Source organism: Diplotaxodon limnothrissa, linkage group LG8 (genome assembly GCF_057381915.1).
Source record: "Diplotaxodon limnothrissa isolate DT_005_m linkage group LG8, D_limnothrissa_male_GT1.1, whole genome shotgun sequence".
NCBI lineage: Eukaryota > Metazoa > Chordata > Actinopteri > Cichliformes > Cichlidae > Diplotaxodon > Diplotaxodon limnothrissa.
The window spans coordinates 12,270,101-12,283,003 of NC_140603.1; the positions used below are offsets into that span (position 1 = coordinate 12,270,101).

The following is a 12,903-nucleotide window of genomic DNA, read 5'->3' on the forward strand; positions in this document are numbered from 1 at the left end:
TCTTTAATGTGACTGCATGCAGTTCAAGCTCCTGCAGCACTGAAAGTGATATGTAAATATTACTAAATCTGACATAGTAGGACCGTCGTCTGAAACTTTTACAGAAAAACCATTGAGGTGCTCATTTGGCCATGAAGCTGACACATTCAGAGGCCGACAGATTAATGGAAGTGCATGGCTGAAAGGGGCTTTAGTGAACCAGGGGCACCAAAAATAGTTCCTCTGACTTCACAACTACACAGCATTTTCTTCATAAGTGTGACTCAGAAAGCAAAGGTACCTTTCTAAGTGTACGCCGTTTTCTACTGTGAATTCATCTGCTATGTTCCATTTTCAAATCCATCTTTTGTCATTTTTCTGTTGTGTCCCTTTTCGGCATTGAAACATTTATTAGCTCTCACCTGCAGGACAATCTTCTTGTGAATGGCAAACTTTGCGATGATGTGGGCCAGCAGTAAGTGACCACTGTATTTACAGGCAGGATCAACGCAGGCTTTAGGCAGAAGGCACGGCCAGGCAAAAGTCATAAGACGACGCAGCTTGCTGTTGCGTGACTTGTTGTTGTCATGAATATGGTGGGGAGCGTGCTCCACTAGCAGGGTGGAGAACTGCAGTAGGCAGATTCGCAGAGAGTCCAGCAGGTCAGCCTGCTTCTCCGGGTCCAGAACCTTGGAGAGGGATAGGAAAGAAGTGCCATTAAAAATTGCTGGGCAATACAGGAAAATTATACCGTTTTTGCAATCTATAGCAGAATTGGCACAGAACATTTTCAGGAGCTTGACTTGGTGGGATGTTGTATTAACACTACTAAAACTTCTCACAAAAAATACTTTAGCCCTGTTATGCTAATTCTTAACAACTCCAGTTGGAGATCAATAAGTCTCCTCATATGTAGATAAACAATAAGCCGAAACTCACTCTATTGAATAATCTGTACTTAAATTTCTAGAGTGTAACACAGTTCATTGATTCTGAATGACACTTTACAACAACACAATCTAATTTTACATATACTGAAAACCTTGCATCACTCAAACCACCCAAATACCAATTCCCCAAAGAGAACGTACAGAAGACAGCACAGTACATAGGGAGACAGGGAGGTGAGGTAGGAAATCAGTTTTATCCAGACTGTAGAGGAGCTATTAGCAGCCATTAGGATTGGTGTTAGTCAGTGATGAGATCTGCCACAGTACAAACAAACATGCCGACCTTTAGCATGGTCACAATGTGACATTTACACCAGAAATTATAGTCTGATGAATCAAACGTGATAACAAACAGAGAGGAGCTTCTGGGAGGAAGAAAGAAAAATCAAAGACATGTAGGGAAAAAAAGGAAGAAGAAAGAGATGAAATGACAGTAATTAAAGTGTAAGGCCATGAGAGAAGAAGATGACTAAATAGGATGTAGCTGATGATGACTCAGAAAGGAGAGATGTTGGGCTGATAGGACATTATGAGAGGAAATGCAGCAGGTAATGAAATCAGAAACAGGAACACAAAGAGACACAAAGTCATGGAATAAACAGACAGCAAGGGTTGTCTGCTGACTGTGAGAAGAAAATGGTAAGAACGGTAAGAAGAGGAAAAATATGAATAACAAGATAATAAATCCATGTATTTTATGGATTTAGACAGATAGAGATAGCATGTGTACCTTGGTGATGAAGACACTGGTAATGCTTTCAGGGTTGTCTCCTTCAGGGTTGGGCGGTCCGAGCAGCTGCTCACCTTCTCCCTTCTCAAAGCTATACAGGAAGGCTGGATTCAAGATGTGCTGCAGCACCTATTAAAGAAGAAAAGTGGAGTTTACAGCTTTGACCCTTTCAAGAGAGATTACAATGGATGATTCCACCGATAGCACACTTTCAAGAAAGGAGAAACTAATCAGTGAAATCACCTAGTGTACCCTTTTCAAACCTACATTAAAGAAAACCCTGCACACAATCAGCCCTCAGTGGCAAATACATAAGTGATTACACAGAAAGGGGTAGGAACAAGAAGAGAATACTTTCCGGACTGATAATAACAGCAAAAAATAAATAATAAAAACAACTGGATTGTACAGAGAGAGAGAAAAAAGACACATTTGACCACAGCAATGTCAAATGTGGCACCAAATGATTGCAATAAATAATTTAAAGAGCAAAAAGAAAACAATTTCCTCTCTGAGGCAAAACTAAAGAAACAATGTATTTCCTTAATTAATCTACAAGCATTTAAAGCAAAAACAAAAGTCAATAAGATTTAGAGTATCTTAACAGGGAATGTGAATGAGGGCTTGATTAGTTTGTAAAATCCGACTAACCCAACCACTATACAGCTAACGACTGCATTTATTAAAGAAGCTGCTATCTATTAATGAACACCCCTATTCAATCCATCACTGGGAGGACAGGGCATCGCTCAGTGGAGAATGAGCTGTGGTAGCATATGTTCCATCTCCTCCATTAGCACAATATTCGCTCTCTTTCTCACAAGCTGAACACACACTGAGCATTACTCTGTTTTTCAGTGTCATCTATTCCTATTAATTCTAAGCTTCTCTGATATCAATCATTGTACGATAACAGCATCATTTTGTAATGCCACTGATGATGTGCTCCTGCAGGAGTTCTGGGCGAGTGGCCTAGATCACATTCTGCAGGTGTCTTAATTATCTTAAATTTCATTTTCAATTCACATATAACAAGTGTGTGTGTGTGTGTGTGCGCGTGTGTGTGTGTTGCAGTTAGGGCTGCTCAATTAATCTAATTTTAATCACGATTACGATCTGGGCTTTCAACGATCATTAAAAATGACTGAGCCGATTATTAGCCCCTCCCTAATTTATCCGCGACACCTTAAAGGCCGGTTCGTGAAAATATTGTCGGGCATAAACCGGTCCGTGGCGCAAAAAAGGTTGGAGACCGCTGATTAAGAGGACCCGAGGGAAGCTCGGAAAGCTAAGCAGAAGTTATTTGGAGAGTGACTGCCGTTGGTTGAAAAGAGAGTTTAAAAAAAAAAAAACTTCAGTGGTGTTGCACACCATTTTATATTATTTTTTAAAGTCATTGTTAACCCTTTAAAGCCGGTCAGAGCAGCACGCTCCGTTTTGCTTAACTATTTTTAAATCCCTGTAGAACCTGAACCGCGTAAGCTAGCGCAATAATTTGTTTTGCATATGAAACCGGAGGAGTTGTACTTACATCTGATGCCATCAGCTTGTCCTCGGTCACGGTTTCGTTCCACATATAGCTTTGCAAAAATTGCATAAAAAGCGCTTGCAGGAACAAAAACATAATATTCCAGAAACACGCTTTGCCGTTCCTATCAGCTGTTCGTAACACTTCCCACAGTGAAATTATGCACATGCTGTTTTCTTTGCAAATTTGCATCATAGGATTGTTTTTTGTTTTTCCTGCAGTATATAAAAATTGCTGTATCTCCAAAATAAAACTATGAAGACACTCAAAATAAATTTCCTGTGGTGGGAAACTATTTTTTGCAACTTTATTGTATTTAAAGTTTTGAGGGATAAGCCTCTTAAATTTCTCCAAGTAGAAATATATGTAAACAAAACAAAAGCGATTTTCAATTTTTTTTGTAGTTTATTGCACTTTTTTGCAATTTATGTAATTACTATGGACTTAATGCATACATATTATTAAAATATGGGCTATAACAGTTGTATTGATGTATAGCAACTTGAAATGCTCCCACAAATGGCACTACAGCATGTAAAAAAAAAATAATATAAGCTCTGGTGGACTTGGTTCTATAGTAGGTCTTAAAGGGTTAAATAAATATCGTCAAATAATCGTGATCTCAATTTCAGTGAAAATAATCGTGATTATCATTTTTGCCATAATCGAGCAGCCCTAGTTGCAGTGCCCATAGATTTCCTCTCTGAGCTCAATTAAGGGGAGCTGTGATAACTGGGGTGGTGAGTGGTGGGTGGTTGAAGGGGGGTCTTTTAATGTCTTTATATAAACCAGAAAAAAATGAATGGCTCGAAGCCACAATGAATGTGTGATGACGACAATCACTACTAGATGTAAACAGTACATTCATTTTACACATGACTAGATAAAGAGATGCAGTCTCCCTTTGAGTGCACATAACCAAGGAGAGTAGATGAAGTTAAGAACTCGGCTTCAATAACGTGATTCACTTAAAATGGTTTGATTATTTGTTTGAATAATAATTATGTTAACTAAAAGACAATGTATGTTAGTAATAGAGTTGCTCAAGAACAATATTTTGAATGTGAAAAATCAAATTAATTTTTAACAATCGTCTTCCTTCATCTAAATGATGTAACTGTCAAGAATCCTTAATCTTCCTCATCGCTGTTTAGATTATTGTGCCAGACAGGGTACAGGTATTAAAAACTTGCACACGTGCTTACTGTTTAATGTCTCTACTCGGGGAAGGGATTAATCGTACATATTGTAAAAAAATGTTCTACTACACTCTTTCTCATGTTGGAACAAAGAAGCAGCAGAAAGCAAAACAGATGCACGGCACATCATAAATTTCATATATTTGTTTGTTTGCTCGTCGACTGGAGATGGATTCTGCAAATAATGAAACGCCTTTGAATAGAAGAGCAGCACAAAAATGGTTTTCTATAAGAAGTGTTTGGATAAAACAAAAAGAAGGAACACAGCAGCAGTACCAGCAGCTCGGGGTCAGCCTGCACTACCGTAGATGATTCATTGCTGCTGTCCCATTCTGCTGTCTCTCTCCTTCTCTCTCTCTAGACACTCCTCTGTTTGAAATACTCTCCTGGACCTTTCTGATGTTCTATACGAACCTGAATTTCTAACTCCCAGATTTCCCGAGAAACTGCAAGCGCACAGACTCACACACTTTCCTATGATAAATGCTACAGGCAATTATTTAAATGTCAATGGAGGCAACACCCACGCTCATTCTCATGCTCACTACTCGTACACCAATCAACACAAACATATTCGCACAGAAACACATCACGCCTGTCAGTCTGGGTCTCTGCCTCATCTGCACAGCCAGCATCTGCTGCACACCAGCGGAGGACAATTAAGGCGGAAAAACAACAATAGGAGCAAAATTTTGCTGGGGGGGGTGGGCTGAGCATGGTGGGGTGCTGAAGCTCTGCTAGCTAAGAGAGTAAACCTTGCTGAAAATTCTAATGCAGCATTTCCACCCAAAAAGAAAAATACAGAGAAATGAGCTGGCTGAACTCTCTCTCCTCTGCCTTTATTCTGCCTCTCATTTTCAGAGCCCGTATGCAGCTCAAGGAATGCAAACTGAATACAAGCAAAAGGGACAGGTGCAGTGAGCAGCACCAGAAACACTGTTTGTCCTTGGATTTTAGTGGTATGTGTGCACATGGCATGGTGTGCCTGTGAGTCTACAGTTTTGTGTGCCTACCACACAACCATTTGGGTATGTGCTATTGTGTGCCAGGACAGGCCTTCCCCACTGACCCGTTTGTACTTAACAGCAGTGCTGTTGCTTCTCTGTGCCAGGTTATGTGCCATTACAGCTGTTCGAAATATGTGTTTGTGGGTGTGGGTGTGTGTTTGTGCCGATGCCTGCATGCGGGAGAGGGAGCTTAATTAAAATGCAGCCTGAATGACTGTAATGCTTGCAGCAGCAGCAGGTCAGGTAGAGACTACAGAAGCATTCATCTGTGAGCCTCTGAGGTCCTAGAACCAGACAAAATGACCTTCCCCACTCTATCAAAGAACTTCTGGTACAAAACACTAACTATAAAAGTCACACAGATCAGGTCCCTAAATGCTGCATGTCCAATAGTTGAGAAGGAAAGTAATCGAGCCGTGGAGATGGGGAGCTTATGATGAATATGATATTATTAAATCTCTCTCTCTACAATGAAAAAAAGCCCAGAACATAAATTTAGTGTTATTTTCAATGAGTTTTTTAAAAGGATCATATTTATCAAATGTGTTTTGTTTTATTTTTAATAAGGCTGCTTTATAGTATTAAAATTGCTGCATCAATGACAACAAGATGTCCTTAGAGTCCCGTTTTAAATTGAAACATCTTGTTTTGCAAAATCCAGCTTTTGTGGACATGCAAACCTGAAGAACTCCACTACATAAAACAAAATAAAGTCCATGATTGCTTGTGCAGACACTGCATCATGAAGCAATAAAACCAAAACATGACACATAACATGCAGCAAAATATTTGCATTATGGCTCGATATCGTTCATTCTGGATGCGTGCCCACACATAATCAGTGTGTGCTATTCAGCCGTGGTCAGTATGGGTCACAGATGTTAAAGTATCTGACAGGAATGGTATTACATATCTACCATCATAATAATCCCTCAACACACACTGCCAAAGCACCTTCCATCCATCATTCGAGTGCCTATTCTACACCAGGCCAAAGGGGAGCTGCAGCCTGTTTTACTTCAGCATGGGGTGGATACATCTGGATGGGTCAGTCTTTCACAGGATTAATATGATGTTTGGTCAACAAATGTATTTAAAATGTGCAAATAGTATGAGATCTCTGGTCAGAGGTGGAGGGATGACTGTTTTAAATAGTCTTAATTGAATTAAACTACACCATTCAAACAAATATCCAATGAATTTCAGTTGATTAATCATTTATTGTCTTACATGTGTGTAACGATGAATACATAAAATTCCAAAATAAGCTTATATTTAATAATAACATAGTACCAATTTTAAAATCAGATATGCTGTCTTTGCATGATTTTCAGTTAAATAGAGGAATGGACTTATTTGCAAAATATTTCACTTTTTCTTTTTCCTTTTTTTTTTTTTTGTTAAATGGGTTATAGGCATTTATCCCCCTGACGCACAATATGTTGTAAGGAAGCGTAGGCAGAGGTTGGGATACTGTGCGTCGTGCTGATTATAGAGACAGAAGTGCTGACCTGAAAGCATATTTAAGTGCACCATCATCGCTAATGTGAGTTACTACATCTGGCCTTGTGGATGCTGCTCGTGTCATCATAAAAGAGTAGACAACCAGTCGGATACTTTAACTACAAACAGTATACCAACAGTATAGTGCTTGTTGTCATGTTATACATTTACTGATCGCGCTATTGGATCAGTTTAGGCTACACTGCTTTTTCAGCATGTCATACGCAAAACTGTATTCTACCTCCAGGCATCACTTCAATGTCAATTTCAAAAGAGGGTAAATATCTGCAGCCTGTACTTATAAACTAACGTTTTTCATCTGATTGGATGTATACATACCTTTGCTTTAAGCTCATCGTTGAAGTGGGGATCATTAAACTCAACGAAACGGAAGAACAGGGCACGTTTCTGAGGAATGGAGTAATTCTTGGGAATTTCCTCCTCCATATACTCCTTCAGGAAGGTCATGTTGCACAGGAAGCGACCCGTAAAGGCCCTCAGCAGCTGGAACAGCAGCTCAATCTCAGAGTAGTTACGCCTATTAAGAGAGAGAGTGGATAAGTTCAGTGCACAGACACAAAGAGATGTGGCTAACGTTAACAACGGGGACACTATAAAACACAACTTTCAAATAACCTTAGAAACCAACGCACTGTTAATTAGCCACTTTTATATATATTTTTTTCTAAGCAGAACTTTGTTTGTCAAAGGAAGGTTGACTGAACTCATTACACTAAGCTAAAATTACTGGCTGAAGTGTTTGGGGGTTAATTGCAAGGTCTGAAATAAACATCTGCTAAATGCCTAGTGCACCAAGTGTGCTAGCACTTTCTCAGTGCTCACACAGAAAGGAAAGGGTCAGAAGGTCATTTGTGATTGGAATGTCACTTGAGTAAAGTTGGAAAATGCAGTAACTTTAAAAATGTGCATTATTAACCTGTAGTGCTCACACTACTGAAACTATCAACTAACACTCTAATGGTCACTAAGTCTTCAACAAAGCTCATTAGCACTGCCTGGTTGCTGTTTTTGGGGTTTCACATCAGTCCACTGACAACATTTCATATCAACAGGCAAATTCAGTGTGCAACATCTATGAAAACTGCAACATTTCATTTTCATTACAATTTCAGCAAATCTACTTACTTGCAGTAGCTTAGCAAGCAATAGGCCAGCAGCTTTGGCTCCTTCCAGTTAGTGGCTGCCATGTTGTCTTTGCGATGTCTTTCCTGGAAGGCCTCGCTGACCCAGACTCGCCTCAGCTGGCTGACCAGGGAGTGCTGCCCTGCAAGCCAGCCCTCATCATTCTTCACTATGATGCTAATAATCTGAACAGATGTGAAGATGAACGAGGTTAAATTAGTTAAGGATAAATAACAGAAATATGAGTTAAGCTGTATATAGATTTGGATCAAAAACTGCCGAGACATCCCTGAGTATAACAACTGTGTGAATGTGAGTCCACCTTAAAGAACAGACTGAATTCTGCATACCTTAATAGCTTGAAACTGCAGGTCTAGTCTGGCTGTGGCAGTAGAGGGAGATCCAGGTCGAACAGTTGCTGCAGTGCCAGCAGAAACAAGCAGGGGGACGAAGCGGTTGGGATTAGAGGCCAACACGTCTCGTAATGGCTTGGCATCCTTGTGTTTCAAAAAACTCTGCATGTGAACAAAAACACCTACTGTAACTATAACACAAAAGAAAATGTATACTATAACAATAGACTACAAGGTCCACCCCATTCAATCACCAACAGTGCATAGCAGATATACAGACTTGTGATACTGAACGATGAAGAAAATTAGGAAATTTTACTGGAGCAATCCATCTCAATTCTGTGTTAATAGGACCACTGAGGCTCGAAACACTCAATACATTTCCGAATACAGCCCATTGCAAATGCAACAAAGAAGCAAAATACATTTTTAATGGCAAATGTGTCAATGAAAAGACTGAGGGGACGGCTACTTAGAGCTCCTATTGTCTGACCATGAACATGCGGCTCCACTGGGGGTCGTTGAGTGTAGCCTCCATCATGAAAAGCTCCACTGTCTGAGATGGGTGACGCGTCAGGAACTTGATCAAAGGCTCCCTGAACGGGCTGCCAGCCTAGTGCGAGACAAAATAATGAGGAAACTGAAGGAACATAAGCAAAGGAAACAGCCTGAAGAAGAAGGGATGAGAATTACTTCACAGTAAATATGGACTCCATCACTTCCTTGTGAAGATTTTGATTATAACATTTAATCCTGCATCCTCTAAATCACATATAAAGCATTTCTTTCCCTCTTTTATTGTATTTATTAAATAAGACCCAACACTTACTTTCTGGCCCCATTCACCCTCTTAAACATAACCGGAATAACCAGAAAAGCATGTCTAATTTCTGACATGTGGCTCAGGGGGTTGGGAAGCGCATCTGTAACCGGAAGGTTGCCGGTTCGATCCCTGGGCTCTCTGTCCTGGTCGTTGTGTCCTTGGGCAAGACACTTTACCCTACCGCCTACTGGTGTTGGCCAGAGGGGCCGATGGCGTGATATGGCAGCCGCGCTTCTGTCAGTCTGCCCCAGGGCAGCTGTGGCTACAACCGTAGCTGCCTCCACCAGTGTGTGAATGTGAGAGTGAATGAATAGTGTCATTGTAAAGTGCTTTGGGTGCCTTGAAAAGCGCTGTATAAATCCAATCCATTATTATTATGTCTAAATCCTTAATGATAGATACTTTGTTAATGGAAGAAACAACTAAAACCGCCCTCTTTTTGAACTGTTTGGGAGCGATCTATTTGCTAATCATCCAACTGCTTTCACTGCCTGCCCGATGCAGTTTTACACCACTGTTAGATATTACCTACAACTCCATCTACATAATGCAATTGGTTTCCTACCTCTATGAGCATGGCCCTCTCAGTCTTCATGACCACCTCTAGTAGAGGTTTGACTAGAGTCTGCGGTGCCGCTGGGATCAGGTGGAAAAGGTTAATGATGGCTGAACAGATCTTCATCTCCTACAGGAAGATTCAAAGACATACAACAAAGGGAACAAAGGAGTGGATGAAATTCTTGGACAGATGAGCTGCACACAAACATCATTCCTGACAGACAGTCTTGATCAACAGCCACTGTGGAAAGACGAGGATGAACCTCAGTCAAATGACTGAAAGTGCAATTCGTAATTAATAGGGTGTTAACTTCCCACAGAAAAGATGCAGAGTACCACACACACCAGCTTTTGGATTAGACAGAGTAAAAACAAATAAAAGGAGCAACATGGTTATTTTATAAATCCTATGACTTTTGCGCTTCCAAGATGCCAGAAGGGAATAAAAGAGCAGAATTCAACATTTCTAGACACTCAAAATTAGAGTTAGAGTGAAGCTGAGATGATGGTAACAATTCTCGAGATGAAAACAGACACATGGACACATAAATACAGGGCAACTCCACCACTACCATGACATTGGCTCAATTCACCAGCACGACACTGGATCAGACCAAATTTCAATCACTGACAAAGAGTTACCAACAGAGGGCGCAACACCGGGTCGCATCTCACCTCAACACCTTCCAACGCAGGCTGTGCCAGAATGGGAGACAATGATCAGAGTCAGCAGAACAGCATGTGTGCTTTTTTTGTGAGGCTATCTGTTGTCTGTCTTTGTTCAATATGGAAGGTGAGCTGATAAGATGGGATGATAATGGAGGGGCAGATTATCGCAACCTTTACAAGTGACCGCAGGAAAAACTTTTCTTAGCCTCCGGTGAATAAAAAGGCAAGGGCCACATTGGAAATAGAGGTCAGCTAACATACTGATCGAATGATTTTTTTTGGCTTATCGACGACATACTTATATATGTTGCCTGATACACATGGACAAGCCCATCATTTTTAAATTCCAAGATAACTTTAATATACTGTGTATATATATATATTTTTTTTAATTTTAGTTGGGTAACACAGAATCAATGGAATAAATACTTAAGTAACTGAAACAAAGTCTAGAGAGTGAGGGCGAAAAGAAATAATCATATTTCATGCATGCACTGTGGTAAGTTTTGTTTTTTATCTGTCACAAAAACTCTTCCTCGTTACTACACCCCGTCAAAACCCACACATCTTCACACCATCCTCTTCGTCCCTGCTCTATTCCTCCTCCCACACTTTTCTTTTTCCTTTATCATAATTGACTCCCTGACCCTGGTTCTGCTTTCACTTCCAGGTCTGCTGTCAACGGGCACAAAGACCAAAATTTGGAGGGCATGAAAGACAAAAGGCCAATTTGCATCTAATTAAAACAGAACACTTTCAGATGGGTTAGGATGAAGTCACACAGAGTAGGAAGCAAAGAAAAAAAGGCAGGTGTTTTGGCCAATCTTTCTGTCACCTCTTCTCGCTGCCTTTTACAAGGTTATCTGCGGGGAGATAATGAGGAGACAGAGTACGAGGCCAACCACAGCCTGCCTGGTGCCTAATTAATCATTGATTGTAATATGGACACTCACAACTCATCTGGGAGGAGGCCACACAGAGAAGGGGCACTGCATGTGACTAAGGCTTTCTGAAAACAAGGGGCAATTTCTCATTCCCTATTGGTAATGGTATTTGCTTTGGACATAACAGATGACCTGAACAAATATGGCGCCAGCAGACGACCGTATCAACATGGTCCTAGTGGCCGTGAATGCTTTTGTACTACACTGAAGCAGGATTTTAAAATAAGACATACAAAAGAAAAGAAGACAAATACATGTCAAGACTGTACAAAGATTCCCATCTGTGGTATTTTTGCAGTTTTACACGTGGGCAGATCTGAAATGAGTTTACTTACGCTGCCATCGCTCCGCTGGCCTCCTTTGTGTGTTATTACAACTACCTCCATCCACTTCCGCAGGTGTTGCTGAGAAAGAAAAAGAAATAAGATGCCTGTGTTTAAGTAAGGTTTTGATAGCTGACTAAAACTAAACTAAAAACTAAGTGCCAAAAATTTTTAGTTAACTAAAATAAAATCAAAAACTAGTCTTTGAATAAATAAAAGCTGATGCCTTAGTATTAACCTGCCAGTTTTAACACAGAATTCGACGTAAGTTTCTCACCATCATCTGGTCACAGAATTTGTCATTGAAGGAGTTGGGGAAAAGTCGTGTGACAGAGGTCAGGCGGTTCACCACATTGAGAGTCAGGCTGCGGTAATCACCCAGCATCATCAGTAATGGGCGCATGTGAGTGTGGATCTGATCAACCTCAATCGTGGCACCTTCCAAAAACTACAAGAGGAGAATGGACAAAGTAGAAATGTTCAGCAACAAGACAAAGTGACGAGTGGTTTGTTTGCCTTGATTAATAATATAACACGTATACAACACTCAAATATTATTCAGATTTGTGTGGTGATGTTTACTAAAGTTTTGGACACAGTGATTTTAATTTCACCTCTATATTTTTCCCCCTAATCATGAGACTTTTCAGGTTTTCTAGCCCCGTGAACTGGTCACTACCCCTTGTGTCTCCATTAAAGTAATAAGGCCACTCAAATGACAGCATGTTGAGCTGTAAACGAGCACACATGCCAACCAAACACTGATGACGCACACCCACACACCCTCACACACACGGGAGGGAATGATGCATGGCAGCCACATTCATTTTCCTCTCAGCGTTGAGAACAAACACTCCATCCTGTATCGATCTGGCCATGGCAACGCTCATTAGTGCTAGCAGGGCAGAGATGAAAGAAGGGAGAGAACAGAAAATGGCAAGGAAAAAAAAATATCACAGGATAGTGAAAAGGAGTGATGGTGGCAGAAAAAAAATAAAATAAAATAATAAGGACACATAAATTGATAGGAGAGGGGACAAAGAGCTTGGAGTAAATAGATAGAGGCTAAGATGGCATGGATACTTTAATGAAGTATCCAGAGCTGGTTCAGGGACAGTGTGATAAAGCTGACGGAGGTCCACATAAAGATGGAAGTGGGTGCGGAAATGATATGAGGAGAGAATTAACAAAGAC

The 12,903-nt window shown here is 40.5% G+C and overlaps 1 protein-coding gene across 1 annotated transcript in view; it reads right to left on the reverse strand.

The window, feature by feature from the left end:
• The window catches only part of trrap (transformation/transcription domain-associated protein), an 84,441-nt gene that overhangs the window by 50,442 nt on the left and 21,096 nt on the right, over window positions 1–12,903 (reverse strand). Inside the window, exons 30-38 of the mRNA XM_085361271.1 lie at window positions 11,987–12,157; window positions 11,722–11,790; window positions 9,781–9,900; window positions 8,886–9,005; window positions 8,390–8,554; window positions 8,043–8,224; window positions 7,236–7,434; window positions 1,660–1,788; window positions 402–668 (exon numbers count right to left, since the gene is read on the reverse strand). Of these exons, the coding sequence (XP_085217397.1) occupies window positions 402–668; window positions 1,660–1,788; window positions 7,236–7,434; window positions 8,043–8,224; window positions 8,390–8,554; window positions 8,886–9,005; window positions 9,781–9,900; window positions 11,722–11,790; window positions 11,987–12,157 (1,422 nt within the window). The remainder of the gene's footprint in view (window positions 1–401; window positions 669–1,659; window positions 1,789–7,235; window positions 7,435–8,042; window positions 8,225–8,389; window positions 8,555–8,885; window positions 9,006–9,780; window positions 9,901–11,721; window positions 11,791–11,986; window positions 12,158–12,903) is intronic.